Raw genomic sequence first — 27,365 nt, 5'->3', positions numbered from 1 at the left:
TAACCACGCGACACGAGATACCCTACAGAGAGCCAAACTTATAGTATCTACAACATCCCTTCTTATTGCTTTCTCCATTGCTTGCCAGACTTTCTCCATCATCACTCATTCTGATTATGTTGAAAGATTATACCAGGTTCCTATTGTATAGTTTCTAGATACGGTAACTTACATTCACTACTCATTCGTGTATCTTATATTTCTTGACAAACAGCCAGTCGACTAAGCAACCGTTGTAACGGGAAACAGATTTTTTGCAATAGGAACTATACTCTTACTTCTTCTACGCAGAGTTGTATGGCATCACAAGTTGTGAAACTATACGGATCTGCTTCTACAGTGCTTTTCACTCGGAAGAGTATTTGTATCTTTGAGGTTACAAGGTAATGAACCCAATTGCGTGCTTAAATTTTGTCACATCGGAGGTGAACAAATACGTTATATCTTATAGGAATAAAAGTTTGAAGTAATTTGGCCAGCTTTTCAGTCTATATTGGGGATTTACAAATCAAATAGGAATTATTTTTGCTGCAAAATCATCTAAACCAGGTAAAATGCTACTTAGTCGGCAGCAACGCTTTCAACCATTATATTTCTGACTACACCTTTCATTTTATCTTAAGTAATTGTTATGATTTAATAATTACCAGTTGGTGCATAGTTTGTTAGCATTCGATAAGTCTACTTAAAATGGCTGGTCAGCCCTAAACTAGCTATAAAGTTTGGAACAACGTTCTCAAGTGATCGTCGACTTCACGCTCCTTTTTCGTCTGCGTCTTGTTGTAGACGGTGAAGCCAAACTACAAGAAAAGCATACAATACATACAAGAAGCAAGACATCAAAAGATCCAATAATTGAAAAACGTCAAAAATCAAATTACCAACTTCAAAATAAGAGGAATCAATCACAGAAAATGAGTCAATCGCCTTGCCAGAAAACCACTAAAGAGACATTAGAAATGAATCAGATGATTACACGTATAAATATCTGTCATCTCTTGTCAGACACGACCTAGATACCAAGAGTAAGTAATGAGCTACATCCTACATATCTACAGCAGGTACACTAGCTGGAGGCTTACGCAACAAGATATCTTCGCACACCTCACATAAAGCATTGAACTTTAACACTCAACCTATTCCCACAGGCTAGCCTTCTCACATACTAGAAATCTATTAGAGAGAACAGCTTCAATGACTCAGCCTCTCCCTTTTTCAAGGACCTGCTTAGGCACTTTCCCTTTGCCTGCTGAAGAGCCTATCTTTGTCCTGCCTGTGAAGTCTCTTTTCTCCCACCACCTGATGAAGTGTTTTAAATATGGATTGTCATGACTTTCATTTGACTGTTGAGGCTTGCAGCCATACGGGACTGTGCGAGCAAACATGAACAGCAGTCCGAGTAAGGTTGTAACTTTTATTGGCTATTTCAACCTTTTGTTATTGATATTATTGTTTAGAATTTTGTTACTTGTGTATTTTAATTGTTTGACTTATAGAATAAAAAAATAACTTTTACTGGTAAATATCCATATTGCTTACAATAGCTTAACACCTTCACTAGTACCTGAACCAGTAGTAATCAAATTAGTTCACACAAGCTAAACCATAGTAGACAACTAAACATAGTCAAAATAAATTAAGATGACAAAGCAAATTCAACACTGATGTTGTGGGTGGATTCGGATTAGTTATGCATAACATAATTTTTTATAGCCACTTTTAACACTGCTACATGATGGTCTCCGTCTGCATAGACTACTTTACTCTGTATCATAAAGCCAGGAATTGTAAATTAATAATGTTATATTGTATGAACCGTAATGAACTGTATGCATAGAATGTGTGTAAGCAACTGGCAAACATAGCTAGCCCAAACATAGCTAGCATAAGTAATCTTATAATAATAGGATAAGCTGACTCGGCTACTGTAGGGCTGGTAGAGTCATTAGCATTCAGTGTGAGCACACACTGTGACATCTTCCTCTTTTAGTTGTTGTTACAATTCAAACTGGTCTAAAATATCACAAGTCAGACACTTACAGAAAAATAATATATCTGCATAACAGTTTAAAATAATAGATGTTGATTGCAAAACACAATTGTACAAAATCTGATTCTTGGTAGAAATTGACTCTTAGTCCAAAACCACACCAAAAACAAAACGTGACTTTTTTAACTAAAAAGACACAAAAATCTGGTGGATGTAGCTTACAATAATTGTCCTAATCAAGAGAAACCTAAACGAGGGGGTGGCTTGGACACTCTTCCCGACCTAGTGACAACTGAGGAAAAGCTTGAACTCATTTGGTTAGGATTGGTTGCACCTGTCGATGCAGGAGTGGCGGTGCCACTCTGGTCAACAGAATTGGGAACAACAGCTAACTGACTTTGCTGAGCAGACTGGACCGGAAACAAAGTTTTATCAGAATTAGTACTTTCAACCAGTTTCTGTTGTTTATCAAGGTTATCATTAATCAAGGTTTTATCAGAATTAGTACTTTCAACGAGCCTCTGTTGTTTATCAATGTGATCATTAATCAAGGTTTTATTATAGGCATGAGAAGATCGGTTAGGTCTCAGAGATTTTATGTTGCGCCTGAAAACTTTGCCATCCGATAATTTGATGTAGTAACTTCGAGGCGTTTCCGCGTGTTCAACAATAACACCTTCTGCCCACTTTCTATGGCCTAGTTTAAACCAAACTTTCATTCCTACGCAATACTCAGTGGGAATACTCAGTGGGTAGCTGTGTTGTTCTGAAATATAGCTTGTGATTGTCTTTTAACAAAGCGACTGTGTATTTCCCCTAGATGTAGTCCTTGGGGCTTGAGTTGGTGGGGCAGGCAATGTAATTGTCCTCTTAAATTTCGAGCCTGTAGCAAAACTGCTGGAGATGGGAGTTGGTCACCCAATGGAGTTGACCGTAATGTGGCCAAAACATCACACAATGTCTGACCAGATATCAACGCCTTTTTGAGGCTGTTTTTGATGGTTTGATTCATGCGTTCGGCCAACCCGTTAGAGCGTGAATGATAGGGAGAGGAAGTTATGTGTTTAACGTCATTATCCTCAATGAAGCATTTAAATTCATAAGATGTGAAATATGACGCATTGTCACTGACCAAGGTTTCAGGACGACCAAAATCGATGAACTGCCTTTTTAGTAAATCTATGACTTCTAAAGACCGAGAAGTTTTTAGTTGATAGCAGGCTGGCCACTTCGAGTATCGATCTACTGTTACCAAATTATCGTTGCCATCGAGGTGGAAAATGTCCATACTAACCGATTGCATAGGGTATTCTGAGATATCATATGGTTCAAGGCTATACTGACTGTTCGATCTCATGTATTCTTGACAAACAGAACATGATTCTATCAAATCTCTAATCTGACCTAAATAGCCTGGCCAATAAACTGCACCTTTGGCTCGCTCAGTACATGTACTAACTCCCATGTGACCAGCATGTATTTGGTCCAACACCGTTTTCCTCAATGCTATAGGAATAACAATCTGGGCCCGGCACAGTAACAGGTCATTATGCATTGTGAGATCAGATTTTACATTCCAGTAAGGTTTTAGTGGCTCAAGGCAAGCATGTTTAGTCATTGGCCAACCATGCTTTATGTATGACGCTAGTATCTGCATTGTGGGATCTAGTTTCGTTGCCTGACTCAACTTTTCCTTGAACAGAGGCTGTGTGATAATGCCTGTGGTTATTGAATCAATCTGATCATGATCTAGTGCTTCAAGTTTATTAGCCTCAGCACCGTAGCTAGGAAGAAATGCATGTGACAACGTATCAGTTAAAATTAGGTCTATACCTGGTTTATGAATTAAAGTGTAATCGTATCCTTGATTGCGTAGTCTCATACGCATCAATCTAGGGCTAAGCTCATTTAAACCCTTTTTCATTATTCCAATTAGTGGAAGATGGTCTGTTTCTACCATGACATGCTGCCCGTATATGTACTGATGAAACCGCCTCAGACCATATTGAATCGCGAGGTACTCCTTCTCAATTTGCGCATACTTTCTCTGTGTTTTCGTAAGGGAGCAACTGGCATATTCTATTGGTTGGCCTGCATGCATTATTACTGCTCCCATGCCAAACTGACTGGCATCAACTGATAGGGTAACTGGCAATTCTGGATCAAACATTTTTAGCGTTGGGCTAGATGATACGAGGAATTTTAGTTTCTCAAACGCCTGCTCAGCTGCTTCGCTCCAGGACCATTCTACACCTTTTTTTGTTAGCTCGCGCAGTGGGCTGGTAACTTCCGACAGATTTGGACAGAACTTAGCTAGATATGTGGCCATTTCTAAAAGCCTACTGACATCATCTTTACACTCTGGTTTTGGCATTTTTGTAATTGCCTCCACCTTACGGACATCGGCCCTAACAGTACCATCGCCTATAACGTGACCTAGATATTTCAACTCAGACTGCCTAAAATTGCATTTAGACTCTTTCAATTTCAGATTAAAATCCCTGCATCTCTGCAATACCAACTCTAAGACTAAGACCAACCTTAAATCATTCGATCTGATGGCAGAGAGAGACGACTTCTGTGAGGCCTGTGAGAATAAGAAAACAGCCATCATCTTTTGTTTGGGTTGTTCCAGAAAGTTCTGTGAGAAGCACCAGCAGGTAGTATCCACCTTATTCTGTGATGAAGTGTCGCATGATGCCCCTCCAACAGCGTTTTCTTTTAGATTGTGTTTTATATTAACAAACATCACTCAGTTTTTATCAGATCCCCTAGTATACAATTAGCATTAGTTTAAAAAACATTCAATGTTAACTTGAAACTTTTTAAATTTAACATGCTAAATTACAACTTTTAAGATTCTTTCCTCATAACTATCCATTGCATCACTTTCATTTTGCCTACAATTATGTATTGCATAATGCACCTATTTGTGCTCTTTTTATATTGTCTATTTGTGCTCTTATAAGGTAGCTCTTTTCAAACAAGTCAAATAAAATGAAACTTTTGTAGTCTCATGATGAATTGCTTAAAGACCACACCAAGATAGCAATGAGTGAGTACAGAGAGCAAGCAGCCAAGTTAGAGAAGAGAACTTGTAGCATTCATGAGGACCAACCATATGTATTGGGATGTAAAGTGTGTCTCACCATAGCTTGTCTACAATGCATATCTGGACTAGAGGAGTGTGACAATGGTATGTATTCTTCTCTTTGTCATTGTTAAGGTCAAGGTTAACAGTTAGTAAGAAACAAACCATGAGTCATGTTCACTAGCATAACAATGTTTCAACTATGCAGGAACTTCCAGCAGGACTGTGGTTAAGGTGTCATTGTGATTTTATAAGATGAGGAGAGAGTCTTTATTGGTATTTTTTTCAACGATATTCTAGCAAATTTTTTTACATAGTTATATATTATTTGCTTTTAATGATGATGCGTTTGGTTGATTTGCGGTATACACATGTATATATACAGTGTATACACTATATATATATGATATATATAAATGTATATATCATATATATAGTCATACAAGTTATATATACCTTCATATATAAATTCAAGTGTTTGTCTGTCATCGTTCGTATGTCCAGTTAATAGCGATTGGTTAAAATATGCACGCTTGCAGTACAGTGCGCCATGAGAAAACATGATGTGTAATGATTGTTAATACAATTACATCTATGCTTGTCAGGTGACTGCATGGTTTAGTTATAGTGCGCTTGTTTTCCTATCCGTGAATGTAAACGTATTGGTTTGATACCTGTGAGGTGCAATCTTTTTCCTAATGCTCTTAGTTTGCTTCACCCAACTCTTATTATAGTAAAGATTAAAATATTAGCTCTAGTTACTAGCTTAAACCATAACTGTCACGAACAACTTTTATTGGATTTACTAGGTAAATCAGACACGCTGATTCCGATTTTGTACTCAAAATAAAGATTAGTCCACTAACCTTCAAAGTCATTTAGGCTTTTTTAAAGCGTTTCAATATCCGTTTCAAAAACAACACAATCGGCATTACAAGCTCCGCCCATAAATATGTGACGAAACCTAGCTTTTTCAGAAACGGAAGTTAGGAAAGTTTAGTCCGATTTAGAATAATAGAGATGGGTGTCTTAAAACCCATTATTATCGAAATCCAGCCTGTAAAATAATTTCAGTTTTTTATGAAAGGGATATAAACTATTTAAAATTGCTCGCAGCTTGTTACATGACGTTTAAATGGGCTGGACGCCGAGAAAAATGAGCTCAAAAAGCGCGGTTTTATCACGAGCTAGCGTTGTTATCGCGCTTTTTAAATATGCAATGCTAAATAGCTTATCTACCTTTCAGAAAAGACTGATATTATTTTTAAAGCTGGATTTAGATATTAATATATTTTAAAACACCCATCTCTATTATTCTAAATCGGCCTAAACATCTCTACGTAACTTCTGTTCCTAAAAAGCTAGGTTACGTCAAGTATTTATGGGCGGAGCTTGTTATGCCGATCGTGTTGTTTTCGAGACCGATATTAAAACGCTATAAAAAATCCTTTATTACTCTGAAAGTTAGTGGCCTAATCTTTATTTTGATTACAAAATCGGAATCAGCGTGTCTGATTTACCTAGTAAATATGATAAAAGTTGTTCATGGCAGTTATGGTTTAAGTTACTCAAATTCATTGGGTAAAGAAACTTAGCCATGGATTGCTGCATTACCTACCACTTTTTATAAGCTGTTTTTTATTACCTGTGCAACGCCGGACATTCACCTAATATATATATATATATATATATATATATATATATATATATATATATGTAAAGATGTTGAAATAGTTTTGCTAGTTTGTTCTTGTAATGTTGAAAGCACAAATTGATTGAATAATTTATTTCATAAAGTGACAGCATTCTAATAACTTCTTATATGTTGACACCCGTTACAAGGTTTGTAAAATGACACTGTCACATAGAAAGTTCAGTCAGACATTTGAGCTTATCAGCCAATTTTAGAAATGTTCTAAAATGATGTATTCTGACAGTCAAGGTAGGAGCAAAATAATTAAGACGAAGTTGACTTGCTGTCAGTATCAACAGGTGCTGCTGTGTTTCCTAATAAAATCACTAAGTTTAGTGTAAAATGAACATAAAATACATCCCTCATGATTAATTTTGCATATGGTTAATACAAGTCTGTTATTAATCATTTCAGGTGGCCATCATATGTTGATGTCTCTAAAAGAACTAACAAAGATGCTGGTGGAAGATGATCGAGTGGTTGTGAAAGAAGAAAAGCTAGAAAATATATTCAAGGAGACATCAAAAGCTCAATCTGAATATGACAGTGAGACGAATGAGACGGTTCAGCTGTTACACAAGACCAGAGATGATCAGGTAAAACTTTACAACAACATCTGAGTTTAAATATTTATTCTAACTACCTTGACTTGTCTCAGGTTAACAGATTACTGGTTAATTTGCTTTCTTTTTATTAGCAATCAACAGTACTCAGTGTCAGGAACAAACAACATTGTAATAAATTCCCTTCATTTTGCTATGTCATTAACTCTATAAAGTCGGCAAGTCACACTCAACGACTTTCTGACTCTGCGCAGTTCATTTGTATGTTGCATGATAACCACTAACAGTTACTAAATTATTTTTTAGCCATGTTCTCCACAAATTTTTCTGCAAGATACAATCCATGTTAAATCCTAATCGCCAATTTGAGTGGTTGTATACTTTTCTAAAATTGGTCATTACAATCAGTAATCAACAACAAAGGCAAAAATTCTTTAGCCAAGTAACCAGTTTAATTTTTCTTATTGTTATGAAACGAGTAACGCAATCAACGTGAATTTGTTATGTGAACTCTCCAAGAATTTCTGATTTGGCTTAAACCAATAAAAAGCGCAGTTTAGCAAAGTTTGTGATCAACTGATCCGACTGGCAAGTTACACTTATCCATCTACAGTCAACAGCCATCTACATCAACTGCAAGCAAATGCGTTCTGGGGCTGAAGCTTGTATGTCAGTTTACTATGTTACTTGTATGTCAAAGCACTATGTTCTATATAAAATATATAAGTACAAATTAATCTGCTAGTATATTATGAAGAAAACATGTATTACGGTGGAAAGATGTTTTCGGTTAGAGGCATTTTGCCTCATGTTCACTATAACTTGTAGCCAACCTTTGGCGAACTTTTTTTCAAATTGATTCGAGGAGACAGACCGAGCGATGCTGCTCTCAACTCGCTGTTGACTCTTGAATACTTGGCCTAATAGTGGCCATCGAGAACTGTCTTGTATGCTCGTAGCTCTAAGATCACTCTTATCTCAAGGAAGAAATTTGCTCGAAAGTCAGCTCTTATATCTCGAGTTTCTTGCATTTTAGGAGCACTCATATGTAGGGGAATGGCTGTATCATTTTTACAGGCGTTTTTGGTTTTAAAAGTTTCTCAGTAAGTATTAAGTCTCAAAACGATTTCTTTAAATAGCTTACAAATAGTCCAATTCAATGTTTTTGCATTGTACGAATTTTCAAAGAACCTCCCAACTCTAAGCTTCAAGGAATACAAAAGAGCATGATCACACGACTTCTACAATCCTACTCATAATTCCTTCTTGTGTTTGATGGAAAACATGTCCTCTGTAGTGCAAAAGGATAAAGTTACGGTGATGACAAGGTTTCAGTGCTCACTATGATGTACATGGCTAACATGAAATATCACAAAGGATGTAACACTATTTTTTTGTTCTTATAGCCAATAATCTCCTACATTTTAAGTGCGATTTAAAAATTATTTTTCTAAACCACTTTTTCCCCATTTTATGGAACGGAAGAGTTTAGTAAAGCTAGCTGTTTTATATGTCATTAAAAAGGAAATTTTGCACTGAATAAGATGCAATTTTCAGTTTGAAAATATAAGTACTAGCTCTAAATTTATCAAATATTATATATGGCAAAACAATAATTTTGATTTTTTTAATATAAAAAACTAATTCCAACTTTAAAGAGTTAATATGTCCCTGATGATTTGATTCTTTGAAACTGATCAGGTGTTATCTTCACCTACTTATATTGTCAATGGACCCGAGCGGACACACCTACAAAGATGGCTGGAATAAAGAAGATAAATTTTAAACACTTGGTTGAATTTTTTATCTTATTGCAGCTCACACATTAAAATATAAATGACAAAAAGATACTAATATGAACTGTAACAAAAGAGAAGATAATTGACGATGTTTATTCTTATTCATGTTTATAGTGAAGGGTCCTGTACTATGAGACAATATCAATGTAGGGTTTTGACAGTTACTATAAGAATGCATAAGAACCCAGTATATTAGTATTGTTAGTATTTCTTACTATGAGTATGCAGCTGTGGAGTTCATGTGTTGGAAGCTCATTGGTGGAGTTGTTTTGTAAGATGTCAGTTATTCAGAGTGTGTTTTATCAAACTCATGAAACTTAGACAATGAATTAAATCTATAATTTGGATATTATTGTCAGTCCTCAGATCAGATGAGTGTGAACAAGCATATCTCTCCGCTACACTACATGAGAAGATAACTCATGAACTGTCAAGTGGTTAATAATTGCTTTGTCTGTTTATAGTTGAGTTGTATCCGTCTTGAATATGATCTACTGGAAACTCAGCTGCTTGAGGAAAGAGCGAAAGGAAAACTTCAACTAGCTGAGTTCTTAGAGGAGAATGTTATTAGCAAGTGGACCAGGTTAAGGAACCAGAGGCTAATGATAGAATCTAAAGAGAGAAATAGTCATGAGGTAATAACTCCATCACAGTATCATTCATCTGTTCTAAGTCACATGTTTGAGTAATATTACAAGACTAATTCATCAAACTGATTCTGAAATACAGGTAGATTTTGTGAAAGGATACAAAGAGCTTAGTGAGCGCCTACAGAAAGTTCTAGAAAACGAACTTCCAAAGCTGGAGATACAAGATATAGCGCAGTTGGAGGATTGTGGTAATCATTTACTAGCAAGAGTTTTTATGATATGCTTTTATTATTAAGCAGAGGTAATCCGTGTTAAGTTGAAGGTTTTTGATATTCTGAATTGGAGCTTTCCAAGTTAAAAAGAAAATGTACACAAATTACTGACAAGTGGCATACTTTATGCCAGGATACTACATTAATTAAGGTCTGACCGCTGGAAATGCTATTACACTCAGGCAACTTCATTGTTAGTCACGGTAAATACTGAGCTGATACTTCTGTAGATGATTAGATTGCTGGGGCTTTCTTACTGAGTCAGTTTCTTTAATTTCCATTCTCTGCAGATTTAAATGTACCTGATATTATTGCTATGAATCATGTTAAATCACTATGGATGCATTACAAAAACTGACAAAATATTTGATGTTCGTGTACTGTTTTTAAATATTTTTGTGGAGTTTGGATACATAAAAGTATCCTGATTTGTTATTTATTGTATAGTTTAAGCAACAGTCAATAGGGTACTAAAGGTGTGAATGCAGGTCAAGGGAGACAAATGACAAGAGAAATGGGTTATTACCTTTAGAGCATTGTTACAGCTTCAGTAAACTACTTGTTACTACAGTTTATTTCTACTCCGTATTCTGAAAATTACTAAATTTGACTTTCATATATAAATGAAAAGATTATTCATTAAAAGCTTGTTTAGTTATTAGTGTAAATCACTAGAGATAATTATTATCAAAATGTTTTATATATATTGATATACGAAGTGTGCTAAATTAATAGACACAATAATATAGTATTCTTTTGCTCACCATAAATCCTAGTGATGTACTTTTTTAACAAACAACCATCAAAACTTATGCAGTTACCCATCATATGTTGATATAATTCTACAGGAAAGAACAGAATGATTGAACTGCAGATGAGTGCCCCACACAGACTAGCTATCGACTATGAAACTGGAGCTGTAACAGTGCCAAACGTTCGACTTCCGAAATCGATGACAGCTCTCAAATCTGTCAGCGTGTCATCTAAACCAGTCAGTATCTGCTGCTATAAAGAGAACTTTTATGTTGGACTACAAAATGGTTCAGTAGTAAGGATGATCTCATACCAGCCACAGACAATATTTACACTCTCAGGTGTAGTGCAGTCTATTACTGTGTACAATGAGAGGATCTACACTCTCTCTGGTGGTTCTACTGTTAGTGTACATGGCATGTCTGGGAGTTATATAACAAAGTGGACCCATCATTGCTATAATGAATACTCTAATGCTCTGACTATAATCTTTGATGAGATAGTACTGCCTGATACAACAGATAAAAACCTTGTTGTTTATACTCTAACTGGGAGTATTATGCGACGAGTTGCCTGTCCCTGGCTAGTTACTAGTAGAATAGCTATGTGCCCCTTTGACAATACATCTGCCATTGTGTCCTATGGCAGAACCAAAACATCCTGTGTAAATATTATGACGGGAGAATGTTTGTGGACACACGAGGGAGTGTTGAGCCCACCAGGACTAACATGCTATGGAAGAAAATATGTTTTGGTGTCTCAGAGGGACACAAACAAGATATCCATACTTGATATCTCTTCAGGTCAGTCTGTACCTCTGTTACTATTGCAGAGTTCATAACCATGTTCTGTGTTTCAGCATCAGATTCAATCATATGACAGCTAGGGTTTATTTATAGCTGTCTCTGGTCATGTGTTATACACTCAAGTGGTCAAGGTATCATTATATAGATTAGAAGTAGTATGTAGAGAGCAGATCTACACAAAAAAGTGACGGATCCAGCGGGGGGATAGAAAAAGGGGGTTGCGAATTAAATTGGCTAGGGGTGTAGATTGAATTGCGTGGAGTTGAATGAGATGTTGGGGTTTGGGGGGAAATTGTGGTGTAGAGTAGGGGGTTGAATTCGAGGGGGTATGGATCCGCTCCTGGCGTAATCGGCGGATTATCTGTGGATGAGTCATCCGATTAGTGGGGGATGAGTCATCCGATTAAACGTGGATTATCGCGGGATTAGTCGGGGGAATCGTTGCGGATTAGTCGGCCGAATCGTCGCGGATTATCGGTGGATTAGTGGGGGTGAATATCTGGGACATCGAGGGCTGGTTGGTTTTCCGGAGTGGATCTCGCGGATTATCGAGGAGAGCGAGAGATTACCGGATGAGTGAGGGGGTTAATATCTGGGACACCGAGGGGTCGATTTTCTGGAGATTGTTATATATTTGAAACATTGAATATATATGAGAAAGTGTTTATGTACAAAGTTATTTTTTTTGAAGATTTGATGTTTTTGTAATGTTGAAGCTCTTGAATGGTTAAGAATTTTAAGGATTTTATTTTCGGGTTTTTTTTGTATATATGTAAGATTGAAATTTGTTGGAGAAATTAATATGTTGAATGAAAGATCAGTTTTATTACAAAATTATTCACTTTAAAAGATATATTTATATGTATTATTCATTATTTCCATCATCATTTTGTTTCAATAAAAATAAAATAGTTTATGTTTAACTTGAAATATATGAAAATGTTCAAGTAGATAGGTCACAATAAAGATAATATAGTATAAATGAAACATTGAATATATATATAAGAAAATGTTCATGTACAATCTTTAAAACGAAGTTTGTATCGAGTTGTTCATCAATCACTCATCGTCATCGGAAATAGTTATGATAGCAGGATCCTTTTTGCATTGTGCTGAACTCTCGTAAAATCTGCTTGCTTCTTCATGTCCCATGACTACTACATCGTAGTATTCGCGAGTATTGTGAGATGTTACTAGCCCCTTGTATATAATGATACCCGGATAATTTTCTTTCAACGAAAGGGCATATCTCGAAGGCATCGTTAAAGTTCCTTGAACTTCCTCTCCATCAACTTTGGTTGAAAATGCTACAGTTGGTACCACATCCACCTTGCCTTCAGCATCTTTGTATTCACTTGCTCCAACATTGTGATAGTAGAAAATAGATGGTGCTTTGAACTCCTTGAGATGACGAGTCTCGAAATGTTGTATAAGTTTTTCAAGTCTCTTCGTTCTCAGATTGGCTAGAGTGCGTTTCATGTCCGAGGGAGTTGAGGTTCCTTCTGTTACTCGTCTTAAGTCATGGTAACTTCCCTGTCCATTACTCTTTGGTTTTAATCCAAGATATACCATAATACTTGGATAAGACAGCGGTCCATCTAGAAATCGTTTTGGAGCAAATACAGCAGTAGATTTACTAATCCCATTTTCCACATAGTTGAAGTGAATGATACAGCACGCTCCATGGATCGAATGAGCTTCTTCCGTTTTTGTCACCTCCATAATCAATCCTACTGAAAGGTCTGTCATTCTCTGCAGTGATTTTGCTTCCATTAAAGTATCCTTACTTAATGTTCTTAACTTGTCTGCCACATCTTTTGCCCTTTGCTCCAAATTCGTTTCGATTTGGTTGGATTTCTTCTTCTTCGTTGGAGGAGTCGTGTTAGAAAGAGTTACAGGTGAAATTTTCTTTTTCGAGTTCTTCACTGAACTATTCGATCCAGGTTTTATCACTCCAGATTGAGTATTATCCTCCATAGTTGTGTAGTGTGTTAATTCTCCGACTTTGAATGAAGAACTGATATCGTTTTAGTAAAATTCTGCTGGTTATATACAATTCTCCTCATCAAATGATTAATGAGTTTTGATGAATTTAGCTGCATCATCCATAATATCAGAAGACTTTTCGCGAAATTAAAAATCGCGAAATTCAATTTCGCGAAAGTTGACTATATAATATATAATTTCGTGAAATCCAATTTCGCGAAATTCACTTTTCGCGAAATTCAATTTCGCGAAAGTTGACTATATAATATATATATAATGTGTAATTTCGCGAAATCCAATTTCGCGAAATTCACTTTCGCGAAATTCAATTTTCGCGAAAGTTGAGTGAGACAAGTTGGATTAGAAGTGATTTATAGCTTTTGTACAGGTTCCACCTCCTTGAACTTGACTAGTATAAATACAGCCAAGTTTGATGGGCTCACCATTATCGAGACTTTTTTTCCTGCAGTTATTATACATGAAATTCTCAGAACTTCGAACTATTTCTATACCTAACTGGATTATATATCTCACAAAGTTTGGATTAATTCTACAATTTGGATATCTATGTATAATCTTCTCTCAGAACTTTGGATTATCTCTGTTTCACCGGATTATATATCTCCGAAATTTGAATACAACAAGGAAATGTATCCGGCAACTTCCCATTCAGAAGGAGACTGGAGCAAATCTGATGAGGTAAGTTGATTTACAATAATTGGTGGAAAAAATTTTTAATGAATGAATAAATGTAGAGAGAATAGTAAAATGAGATTCTTAATTCTTGGCAGCTGGAATTCCTCAAAGATGTTCAAGCTTTCACGAGAGCATAATTTAATTTCATCGGAAAATTCTACTCCTTCCACTTCAATTGATAATAGAGAAAGAAGCAGAAGTAGGGAAAGAAGTGCATCATCCGTTTCAGCTAATAAATATATCTGCTTAGAATGTTCGACTTCATTTAACAAAAAATCAATCCTCAAAAAACATGTCAAACACATTCATCTCCAAACGAATGAAAGTTCAGAATCGTTTACAACATCAACTAATGATTCTTCGGAACAATATCACGAATATGATGATGATGATGATGCCTCGATTATTATACAAGTTTCCGATCCCCCTTTCATTTTCGAAAAAGTAAAGAATGTTTCTCATCATTCTTCATTTCGTTCTGCTTCAACTCAAATTGGAAGAGGAGATCTTAGTCGATCTAAGATAACAGTAACTCCTATTACTCGAAATCTTGCTGATGATGAATCCGATGAATCAGATGTATCAGAAGAAGAAAATACAAATGAAATCGAAGAAAATAGATATTTATCTGATCAACCTACAAAACAAATCGAAAGAAACGAAAATGAAGTGGACGCTGATGATGACAATTTAGTTGGTATTAATGATAGAGTCGAGCCCATCGTTCCTATCGAAAATGAAAGAGAACAAGTTAATCAGGATATCATTCCTGTTAATGATGATGAGGCATGGGATGAGTTAATAAGAAGATATTGGAATGCTATGAAAACAAAAAGACGACGAGGAAGAGTTGTTGAAACGTTAAACGTAAATTTATGGAATGGAAATATTCCTCAAGCAGAACTTCCAACTCCAAACCATTCGGAAAGAATATGGAACGAGATGTTGACAACTTGGAATGGGTTACAAACAAGAGCTAAGTTAAATTGTAGTGTGGGATGCATTCTTGAACATAAAGCTTCAGGAGAATTAAGATATTTCCATGCTTCATCGAATAATGCTACAATTTTCAAAAAAGCAAAACTGATTACAACAAGACAGAAACTACAGAATTTCTTTGAAGAATTGACAAGACAAGATCTTGCTGCTATAGCGATTCGAGAACGCCCGAATACAGCTTGGAAATTGAATGTAATTACCAATATTTCATTCTATTTCTATAAATTGATTGGAATGGGGCAAATAGGAGTGGCTTCAGATCTTCCGACTCACATTCTTAACAATCGACATGTAATCACTATGAGCTGCACTCCTTACACAGACAATCTCTGTTTCTTCAGATGTTTAGCATTGAAGGAGATGTGTGAGTGTTCAAAGCGATGTAGTTGCACCAGACAAAGACCAAAACAGCAACTTGTGAAGATGCTATTTCAAAAGTACTCGAAACACATTTCTTCTTCCTCATCCTCCAAAGATCTGATGAAGAATTTTCCTGGAATTGAGTTAGGAGACTTAATTTCTCTTAAGAAATGTTTTGACATCCGTATAACCGTATTATCTCTGAATGCTGATGAAACCTCAACAGTCATCTGGACATCGACCCAAAAAGAGGGAAAGGAACTCTTCCTCGATTTGCAGAACTCTCATTTCAGTTTCATCAAGGATGTTAATGCTTATACTAAAGGGTTTAGTTGTCCTTCCTGTGAAGTGAGCTTTACAAAAAGAGGAAATTTCAAGAGACATAAATGTAGTCAAGAAGTAGTAACAAACTTCATTTTCGAAGGAGGAAAGTTTAAGGCAAAACCTACAATTTTCGAACAACTGAAATGAGAGATAGGAATATCCGTGGCTGAGGAAGATACTTATTATCCTTTTTTAATCACCTATGATATCGAGTGTTATCTTCCAAAATCCGACCTTCCACCAAATTCCAATTCGGTTACATTCACATCGAGACACGAATTGATGAGTATATCAGTTTGTTCAAATGTACCCGGATTTAAGGATCCAAAGTGTTTTGTAAGTGAGGGAGATACTGATTCTTGTATATCTTTTTTTGTTCAGTATATTTCCCAAATTGCTGATGAAGCCCAGGATATCCTTGAAGAAAAACTTTACTACATTAGACAGTTGATGAAGGCAAAAGCTGAAAAGCAAGGAAAAGTTGAAGAAAGATTTAAATCCTGCAAATTTTCCAATCCTCGAGTATACCATTCAAGAGAGGGATTTCGTCATTTATTTGAACGTTTCGACAAATTCATCTCATGTATTCCGATTCTAGGATTTAATTCACAAAACTACGACCTGAATGTGATGAAAGGACCTCTACTTCGATGTCTTCAAGACACAGAAGACGAAGATTTTGATTTTGTAGTGAAAAGAACAAACAAGATGAGCTGTATTCAATCAAGAAGATTCAAATTCTTGGATATTTCCAACTTCATTGCTCCAGGATTTTCCTATGCAAAGTATCTCAAAGCTTTCAAATGCTCTCAACAAAAAGGATTCTATCCTTATGAATATATGGATGATCTTGAGAAGTTGAAACAACCGTTTCTACCACCTAAAGAATGCTTTTACAGTTCTTTGAGAGATGAACATATTTCGGATGCTGATTATGAAATCTGTTTAAACATTTGAAAACAAGAGAAGATGAAAACGTTAAAAGATTTTCTAGTATGGTACAACAATCTCGATGTAGTACCATTTGTTGAAGCTGTAGAAAAACAAAAAGAAGTTTACAGAACCATGGGAATCGATATGTTGAAAGACGCCATTTCACTTCCTGGATTGGCAGTAAAATGGATGTTGAAACTTTCAGATTCGCCTCCTCATCCTATGAGTTCTCATCATCAGACAATCTCATCACATCATTTCAAAACTTGTCAAGCTGTCTGTCTGATCAAGGAAAATGATAAAGATATTTACTTTACCATCAAGGACAATATCGTAGGTGGACCTAGCATTGTTTTTCACAAACTTCATGAGTCGAAGAAAACACTGATTCGAGAATGAAAGTTTGGAAAGAAATCCAAACTTTGTGAACTTATTCTAGGAGTTGATGCAAATGCATTATATTTGTGGAGTATGATGCAAGAAATGCCTACTGGAAACCCTAGAATAAGGCGATTCGAAAATGGATTTGCATACACTCATCCTCGAAAAAATAGCAAGGCTGCTCATGGATGGTTACAATTTTTGACTTGGAAGGACAATATTCAAATCTTACATGAAAACAATGATAAAGAATTTAGAATTGGACAACATAATCTTCCTGTTGATGGATATTGTGAAGAATCGAATACAGTGTTTCAATTTCATGGATGTTTCTGGCATGGACATAACTGTAACAAGACCAAAGGAATAAGTATACATCCATATAAGAATCGACCCATGAGTGAAGTTCTGGAGGAAAAGATAAAGAAGGAAGAATATGTTAAAGAACTTGGATATCGTTTAGTAAGAATCTGGGAGTGTGAATGGGACAAGATGATTGAGGATAACACCGAGATTAAGAACTTTATTAGTATCTTCAACGAAGAGTTTTATCCTTCCAATTCCTTTGCCACCGAGGATGAGATTATTCAGCAGATTATAAAAGGGGGATATATGGATTCATTGAATGCGATATATCTGTTCCTGAAAACTTATACGAAAAGTTTTCAGAAATGAGTCCCATTTTCAAGAATACATCTTTGAATAGAAATCATCTTAGTGAAAGTATGAAAGAATTTGCTGAAAAGGAAGGAATGCTACCTCAAGAACAACGAACTTTGGTGGGGAGTATGTTTGGACAAAAAATTTTACTACTCACCACTTTAGCAAAATGGTATCTTAATCATGGGTTGATTATAACCAAAATATATCAACTCATAGAATACACCCCTAGAAGAGTTTTCCAGTCATTTGGAGAATCTGTCTCAAATGCTAGAAGAGCTGGTGACAAAGATCCTGACCAAGAGTTGATAGCCACAACCAATAAACTCATTGGAAATTCATCGTACGGGAAAACAATCACTGAGAAATTAAAACATCGAAATGTCAGGTATATTCAAGGAGATTATGAAGCATCCTTGAGAATACGATCACACAGTTTTGAATCTTTGGAGGAAATCGATGATAGCTTCTATGAGTTGACTCAACACAAGTCTTCGGTTAGTAGTATATATTTATTATCTTATTGATATAATTGAATCATAATGAAAAATTTACTTGAACTAATATATGTAAAGGAATCTAATAAGACTGTATATATATTTATTCAGATGAAGATGGATATACCTGTACATATCGGATTCTCCATATTACAAATGGCTAAACTTCGGATGTTGGAGTTCTACTATGACTTCATGGATAGGTAAGTAATCTCATTTGTATCTTTTAGAAAAAATATGTATAATGGTAAACATTTGAATGATAATTTTTGAAATGGGAGTATTATAATACTAAGATAACAAGAATTAAGGATTGAAATCTTTTTATTTTAGATACTTCGACAGAAAAGACTTCCAGTATGTGGCGATGGATACAGATAGTGCCTACATGGCTCTTTCAGCACCTATGGATAATATCGTTAGAAAAGAGATCACTGATATATACTACAAAGAATATGGAAAATGGTTTCCTAGGATGTATTGCGATCGACACGCGGATGATTTCCAACTCTGTAAATCTGATCCTACAAAGTCGTGGGAATTACAAAATTGTTGCAAAGAAGTATATCAATATGATATAAGGACTCCCGGTTTATTCAAAGTAGAATTTTCAGGTCATGGAATAGTAGCCTTAAATTCTAAGACTTACTTTTGCTGGAATGATGAAACTCATTCTACAAAGCATAGCAGTAAAGGATTAAGTAAAACTACGAATAGTTTTACAAAAGACACTTTTTTAAAAGTATTACAATCAAGATTTCCTAAGGAAGGGATAAACAAAGGCTTTGTAAAAAAAGACAATAGAGTGTTCTCATACACTCAACTTAGAACCGGATTAACATATTTTTATTAAAAAAGAAGAGTATGTAACGATGGAGTGAGCACAGAATATATTTTAGCATAATTTTTAGAAGTGATTTTGTTGCTAAGTATGTATGATAGTAGAGTTTTGCTCCTCGATGTATTATTACTATAAAATTTTATTTTCTTCATTGGCTCTTCTTTTCGTATATACAATATCAATAATATATAACTAAGCTCATATAAATTCAATATACTATCCAATGTAAAATCATTTCGAATGTAGACTTTCTCATAGTAACATGGCTCAAAACATTCTGATTAAAGATTTTGTTCCATTCGAGGTTGCAGAAATAATCCCGGATAACATCTTGGTTCAACTTGACGAAAATGAACAAATTCGTACACATCTTACCGAGGAATGTTTATACTACATTCTAGGAACAGCTGCTTTTAGAAAAGTTGTGTCATTGAAAAGATTAAAGTCCAACTGTGTCTGCAGTGCGTTGGAATGCAGGGAATGTTTGGAATCAACAATATCTGTAAAAGAAATATCGATAACACCCTCAGATTTGAAGATGATCTTTGAATGGGTTGATCTTGAAGCTACCATTTGAGAAGGTAAAATTGGAAAAGAGGTTGATTTAGAATGGATTAACAGATTTATCGCGATCGATTTTAAAACGATGGAAGAAAAGATTTTTGAAACCGTGCTTTGGAATAGAATTCGGCACTACATGACTCATCCTACACAACGTGATGAAACGAAACAACTGCTCTTCAGAAGACTCGTTCATATAGCACAATTTCCATTAATCGGAGAAAGACTGGAAGAGGAAATCGAGCATGAAATTGATGATGTAATTATAGATGAAAAATCTGTTGGATGAAAATAAAAAAAGATTCGGAATGTTATTAAGTCTACTCCTTTAGAATTCTCCACCATTCTTCAATTTAGCTCTGACGGTGAAGGAACCAAAAACGAAGAAAACAGAAACAATGTCGGTTATATTTCTAGAGGAGTTTATTCCAGCTCATCTTAAGGATGGACAATTATCAAGAGTGGTTGTAAAGAAAAACACAAAAAAATTCATCAGAAGAGTTACTGAAGAAACTTTTTACTATGTTATCGGATTCTATATCTATAAACGCTTCGTAACATATTTAGAAAGTCAGTGTGGATGCTTCGAGGGAGCTCGAGGATGTCAATATTGTATTAGAATAATGCAAGTACGATATGGAAATGAAGGATTGACTCGACAAGAACTTCATGAGACTTTTGCCGAACTCGATATTGGAACGTGTTTGGAATCTGCTCAAATCGGACCAAGGAGTGACAAAGTCCAACTATCATTATTATCCTCACTTGATTGGAACACACCTTCAAACATAATATTAACCGAAACAAGACTTTATCCATATTTGAGAGGAGAAACCAATGATCAACAAGCTACAAATCATTACTTCAGTGAACTCCTACATATCAATGGGAAGAATTGATAAACATCACAGTTAGACTTTGCATAATTCTTTATATTTAATCACTTCATATCCAAGAAGGATTGAGTCATCAAACAGAATTGAATAACTTTTTTGTATAGTATTTCAAGATAATTTTGAAGAATGAACTATATATATTATATTGACATACTTTTTATTCATTTTCTTTGCCTACTTCAGTCAAGAGAGTAGTATTTTAAAAATACACTATGACTATAATGAATTTGCACATTATAATATTTCTCATTTTACGGTTTACGGGAATAATAAATGGAAATCAAAGAATTCAATATGTTACCGATGCGAATAACTGCTTAAGCAGAACACTCAATGAATTTGAAGTTTCATTACTACTTCCATTCGAAGAAACTACTTTATATCACAAGAATAATGAAACATGCGGAAGAATATTTCCATCGGACTACTTTCATTGTGGTTATCCATTACCAGGCAATCACAGATTTGTGTGTACAGAACTACTAAATGAAGATGAAACAGATGGAGAAAACCTATACCTTAATCCTATAATGTCAGCTTCATCGGAGCAAGTTCTAACATATTCTGAATGTGAATATTCAGTTCAAAATTCCACAATCGATATTCTAATTGATTTCAAATTATTCTAAAGAGGAGAATTATGTGGATATAACTCTACTCTTTCAATGTTGCAATGTCCTCCAGGATCGAATTTTCAAGATATTGACTTTATCTGTAATCTTCAGCCTATTTCAAATTCTACTACACCTAAAGATACCTTCATATATGATAATATTGGAAATAATGAAGGATTAGATTTGTTACTTCCTGTTCAGTTTCTCAATTCTTTGGGAAAATCAACTCTTATTATAGTTCTTCGATGTGACACAGAAATTGATGAAAGATGTATTCCAAAACTTTCCTTTTTAAAACGAATGACAGAATGATTTTGAATTTTTTGTAACATTTATAGTTTATATTTTATAATAAAAACTTATCTCTCATTCAACCAAATATATAACATTCTCCGGAAAATCAACCCCTCGGTGTCCCAGATATTAACCCCCTCACTCATCCGGTAATCTCTCGCTCTCCTCGATAATCCGTGAGATCCACTCCGGAAAACCAACTAGCCCTCGATGTCCCAGATATTCACCCCCACTAATCCACCGATAATCTGCGACGATTCGGCCGACTAATCCACAACGATTCCCCCGACTAATCCCGCGATAATCCACGTTTAATCGGATGACTCATCCCCCACTAATCGGATGACTCATCCACAGATAATCCGCCGATTACGCCAGGAGCGGATCCATACCCCCTTGAATTCAACCCCCTACTCTACACCACAATTTCCCCCCAAACCCCAACATCTCATTCAACTCCACGCAATTCAATCTACACCCCTAGCCAATTTAATTCGCAACCCCCTTTTTCTATCCCCCCGCTGGATCCATCACTTTTTTGTGTAGATCTACTCTCTACATACTACTATTAGATTAAATGGCTGTCTTTCCATTTTTCTATACATGTATACCTAATTCTGATCATGACGTTCTATCATTTTGCAAAAAGCTCTTTGTCTTCCTACATACATTATTTATTCTCTTTTATGTTTTATATATAGACTTATTTACATAATTTATCATGTAGCAGGGCTGTGACAACTCAATTGTCAAAGGCTACTGTTGTACATGTACAGTGAAAGCTTAAAGGTTGACTTGCAACAAAGTTCACATTACAGCTATTTGGTATCAACAGATTCACTATGTCTTACTCTGCTGTGTTGTAGGTGCAAAATATGTGGAATTGTGATTACAAGCTCTTAAAAGCTCAAAAACGAACTGTTAATCGCTGCCATCACGAGACCGCCATAGATTAGAATCTCTTTCCAAAACGGCTCAAATGGAGCATAATTGAACATGATGGCTTCTGTTTACACTTTCATGCAACCTTATTCGTCAAAATATTTTCACAAATATACTTCACGCATTCAATAAAACCATGTCTAGTGTCCTTATGCGTCTATTTCATCATCATTGTAATGCTATCACTTTTAGTGCTGATATCTTAAAACCTACTGTGAAAACTCGTTTAATTTTTTAACCGTAGCTGAAAGGAGTGCATATCATCTTCTGATAAACATGACAAGCCTGTTGGTCACCTGTGATAGTCGAAAAATGCTACAGGAATTATTCGCACTGGTTGGCAGGAATTACGGGTCATATGATCAGATTACGACTAGACAATTAGACCAAGCCGAAACGAAACTGTAAACTAGCGAGCATCTATATTTGGTAGGGGCTCTTCGGTAAAATCCGAAGTGTTTGTCATTAACTAGTGCTACGAGAAGTTTTATACTGAGCCCTTTATTGGCCTTTTAATTTACGTGAGAACATCACATGACAAAACAATAACCAAATTACTAACTGGCGGCGATTAACTGTTTGTTTTTGTGCTTTTAAGAGCTTGTAATCACATTTCCATATGTTTGACACCTACAACACAGCAGAGTAAGACATGGTGAATCTTTAGATACCAAATAACTGTAATGTTAAATTTTTTGCAAATCAACCTTTAAAAAGTTCATTTTCGCATACATATAGACTTGAACAGATATTAGACCTATAATCCAGCTGTTGCAATTCCTTATAGCTTTCTTATAGGATAGCTACTTATTTACCTAGCTATCTTAATTTTAGGTCAGAAGGTCGCTGAGCTGATGGACAGTTCTGTAAGTAATATGTACCCCTTGGGGATGCGTGTGACAGAGGATAGACTAGTAGTAGGTAGTTATCAGGACTCTTCCATTCGATTCTATCAACTGAACTTTGATTAAACTGCATCTTCAAGGCAGCACAGTGAATACATACAGCATTTCTTGTTACCACCGAAGACTCGCCTTTGTGAGACTTATTCTCAATAAATCCTATGTTGATGGTTTGAGAATAGAAGTATTTTTAATCTGCTCTCAACTTAAGGAAGACCTTCCAAGTTAATTTGTTGAATTCTGTGGATTCTGGTGAGCAAACATCATTTGATATTTTTATTCTGTGATCCTTTCTACCAGTTCATATAAGTTCATTGTTTAGACTTTTTGCTGCATACTTTATTCATAGTAGAGTACATAGTTGATATGCCTCCTGCCAACCTTTGTTGTGTTCCCTAAATATACTGCATATTCTTTCTAACCCTCAATTATCTGATTTGTTACAAGCTGGGCTTTAGGCCAGCGACCCAATCTGAGCTAGATTTCTACACATGGAACTGCGGCTATTTGTTTCTAGCCTGAGTAAACCAACTGAGAGGCTCATATTGTAGAAATACCATTCTTTACCCTCCAGATTCACCGCACCTATTATAAATCTGCCAATTATTATTATGATTTATAGTATAGTGAATCTGCTCATACTGAATGCATAGAAAAACAAACCATGGATTTACCATTCGTTAGGTCGTTAGATGTAATAACTATACATACAACTATTCCAAAATACAGCAAGGTAGTTGAGTGGTGCCCATGGTAGCGTACATGGCTGCTAAGTCAAATGCCCAAGTTTGAATCTTGTGCACTGCAATTTTTTTCCGACGTCTCACCATGGCTACAGACAGACGGACACGGCTCTAATTATACAAAATATTTATTTAAAAAATGTATATTAGGTAGCTATCATATCAAGCAAACTTTGAACTTCAGCAGTATTGGTGTTGTTACCGTAAAACCTGTACTTGAGCGCCACCTTTATTTGAACGCCGTTATAGAAAACTGGTTGGAAAATAGAGCACTACCTTTTATTTGAAGGCCACCTATATTTGAGTGACACTGAGATTCACCACGCTAGTTAGTAATCAAAGGTATCTAACTAGGCGTGTTGTACTAAAAGACTAGTGCGATTTCGATAGACTGAGTTCTGTGGGCCAATATTAAATGCATTGATCAAGCATCAAACACACCTGGATCAAGGTGCCTGGAGGTTGAGCCTACTACATGGAGGCCTTGGCATTCGACTGAGTAGTTGTAAGTTAAACTTCTTCAGAGCACTATGAGAACGTACATATAATCTTTGGCAGACATGTTGAGCAGGCACGAATCCGAAGACGTTAATCATTTAGTCGTTCAAAGGATGTGGTCTGACCAGCGCTATAAACTCTCCAGCCAACACTATGTCTTCAGCAAGCGCAGGCCAATGCTGGCATTACCAATACAATGGGATTCAACCGTTCAAAGTTGACGAGCAAGTTCTAGAGAATGGTGAGGACTGCTGCAACTGCTGTGTCATTTGAGTTTCAACAGTAAAAACTTTATTACTCACCACTAATTACTATGATATTCCCACGACCAAACGCGAGAGAAGCGATTGGTTGGAAGATTTATGATAAATGCACATGTGCACACAACTCCCGAAAATTATTCATCAGCATTGAGACGAGCCCTTGTCTCAAAAGTTCATCAAGAAATTTAACCATCGTTTTGTAGAGTCGTGAAAGTATAATAACGATACAAAACACATATAAGCCTATTTAAATATGTTACCAAGTCTTTGTAAACCGTCGAAATTATCTTAAAACTTACCCATCTGATCGGATTATACAGAAATAAATAGAGTTATTTGGACGAAAATCGTTATTAAAACTTGCTAAGCCTCACTTTTATCAAAGTTAAGACCGGAAATTGAAACGCTGAGCGACAGAGAATAGAATGATTAAGTCGTGCGCATCTCACGAAAAAGTAATGTGCACATTTCACCAGTCTATAGCATTGTCGAATTGCCAAAGGTTTTTGTAATTTACGTAGGAGTACAGAGATCGTTTCATTTTTGCCGATTTCAAAGTAACTGAAATTTTAGACAGATTTGAGTACTTTGGTATTCTAACCATACCTGCCAACTCTCACTCATTGAGCGTGAGACTCACGCAATCACCCCAAAGAAAAAAGGAAAATGCGTGAGATTTTTGCCTCAACTTCCACAATTTTATATATACTATCATTGATACATCAATTGCCCCAAAACCAAATCTCACGCATTGCCCCACTTTTGGGTTGGCAGGCCTGATTCTAACTGATGTCCAACGCAGTGTAAGTAAAGGAAATGACGATGATATTTTTTTATAATGATTCTTATGAGATTATTAGGATATTTAATTATAAGTTTGGATATTCTTCTTGATACTTCTTGATATTGTTAGCTATGACGTTTTGAAATGTAAACAAAATTGTGCATTGGTTTTCTATTATTACTGCATTACTATTACTAAGTTTGGATATTTTTTTTGATACTTCTTGATATTGTTAGCTATGACGTTTTTAAATGTAAACAAAATTGTGCATTGGTTTTTTATTATTACTGTATTACTATATTAACAATATTAGTTATTCTAATAATATCAGTGAATCTTACTTCTAATATTGCATTTCTCCTATTGCAGGGGAGATATAAACATATAATCTTTTTCCTTTCATTATTGCTGTTTGCCACGACAAAACACTTTTTTAAATAGATTTTCTAAAAATCTATATAACTAGAAATTCCACTGTCATACAGCCCACGACCAAAGTGATATTGGAAAAAAGAAATGATACTGATGGTTGAGAAATGCAATATTAGCGGTCAAATGGCACTGCAGTGCAATAGGATAACTGCAATGGTAGCTGTAATGTACTGGGTGTGGGTGTTATTTTATACAACAAACAGCAATAATGAAAGGAAAAGATTATATGTTTATATCTCTCCCCCTGCAATAGGAGAAATGCAATATTAGAAGTAAGATTCACTGATATTATTAGAATAACTAATATTATTAATATAGTAATAATAAAAAACCAATGCACAATTTTTTTTACATTTCAAAACGTCATAGCTAACAGTATCAAGAAGTCTCAAGAAGAATATCCAAACTTATAATTAAATATCCTAATAATCTCATAAGAATCGTTAGAAAAAAATATCATCGTCATTTCCTTTACTTACACTGCGTTGGACATCAGTTAGAATTAGGCCTGCCAACCCAAAAGTGGGGCAATGCGTGAGATTTGGTTTTAGGGCAATTGATGTATCAATGATAGTATATATAAAATTGTGGAAATTGAGGCAAAAATCTCACGCATTTTCCTTTTTTCTTTGGGGTGATTGCGTGAGTCTCACGCTCAATGAGTGAGAGTTGGCAGGTATGGTTAGAATACCAAAGTACTCAAATCTGTCTAAAATGTCAGTTACTTTGAAATCGGCAAAAGTGAAACGATTTCTGTACTCCTACGTAAATTACAGAAACCTTTGGCAATTCGACAATGCTATAGACTGGTGAAATGTGCACATTATTTTTTCGTGAAATGCGCACGACTTAATCGTTCTATTCTCTGTCGCTCGGCATTTCAATTTCCGGTCTTAACTTTGATAAAAGTGAGGCTTAGCAAGTTTTAATAACGATTTTCGTCCAAATAAATCTGTCTATTCGTGTATAATCCGATCAGATGGGTAAGTTTGAAGATAATTTCGACGGTTTACAAAGACTTGGTAACATATTTAAATAGGCGTATATGTGTTTTGTATCGTTATTATACTTTAACGACTCTACAAAACGATGGTTAAATTTCTTGATGAACTTTTGAGACAAGGGTTCGTCTCATTGCTGATGAATAATTTTCGGGAGTTGTGTGCACATGTGCATTTATCATAATTCTCCCAACCAATCGC

General features: G+C 35.5%; 1 protein-coding gene and 1 pseudogene across 1 annotated transcript; one reads left to right on the top strand and one right to left on the bottom strand.

The window, feature by feature from the left end:
- Positions 1 to 2,226: 2,226 nt before the first annotated feature.
- Positions 2,227 to 3,347, bottom strand: LOC137389630 (uncharacterized; annotated as a pseudogene).
- A 1,142-nt stretch (positions 3,348 to 4,489) lies between these two features.
- On the top strand, positions 4,490 to 23,834 carry LOC137399418 (uncharacterized). Its single transcript, XM_068085523.1, has 7 exons — positions 4,490 to 4,650; positions 5,003 to 5,186; positions 7,189 to 7,370; positions 9,601 to 9,771; positions 9,866 to 9,974; positions 10,847 to 11,554; positions 23,376 to 23,834. The coding sequence occupies exons 1-7, from the start codon at positions 4,549 to 4,551 to the stop codon at positions 23,510 to 23,512; spliced, it is 1,593 nt and encodes a 530-aa protein (XP_067941624.1). The 5' UTR covers positions 4,490 to 4,548; the 3' UTR covers positions 23,513 to 23,834.
- Positions 23,835 to 27,365: the final 3,531 nt, after the last annotated feature.

The sequence above is a fragment of the Watersipora subatra genome, chromosome 1 (assembly GCF_963576615.1).
Source record: "Watersipora subatra chromosome 1, tzWatSuba1.1, whole genome shotgun sequence".
Lineage (NCBI taxonomy): Eukaryota > Metazoa > Bryozoa > Gymnolaemata > Cheilostomatida > Watersiporidae > Watersipora > Watersipora subatra.
Note: the sequence above shows the minus strand (reverse complement) of the source record. Positions and strands in the feature narration are given on the sequence as shown.

Excerpts from the sequence above, each read along its gene's own strand:
- LOC137399418 (XM_068085523.1), top strand. The coding sequence starts at position 4,549 with ATGGCAGAGAGAGACGACTTCTGTGAGGCCTGTGAGAATAAGAAAACA. Across the intron at positions 7,371-9,600 it reads ACAAGACCAGAGATGATCAG|TTGAGTTGTATCCGTCTTGA; the intron begins GTAAAACTTTAC and ends GTCTGTTTATAG. Across the intron at positions 9,975-10,846 it reads AGCGCAGTTGGAGGATTGTG|GAAAGAACAGAATGATTGAA; the intron begins GTAATCATTTAC and ends ATAATTCTACAG.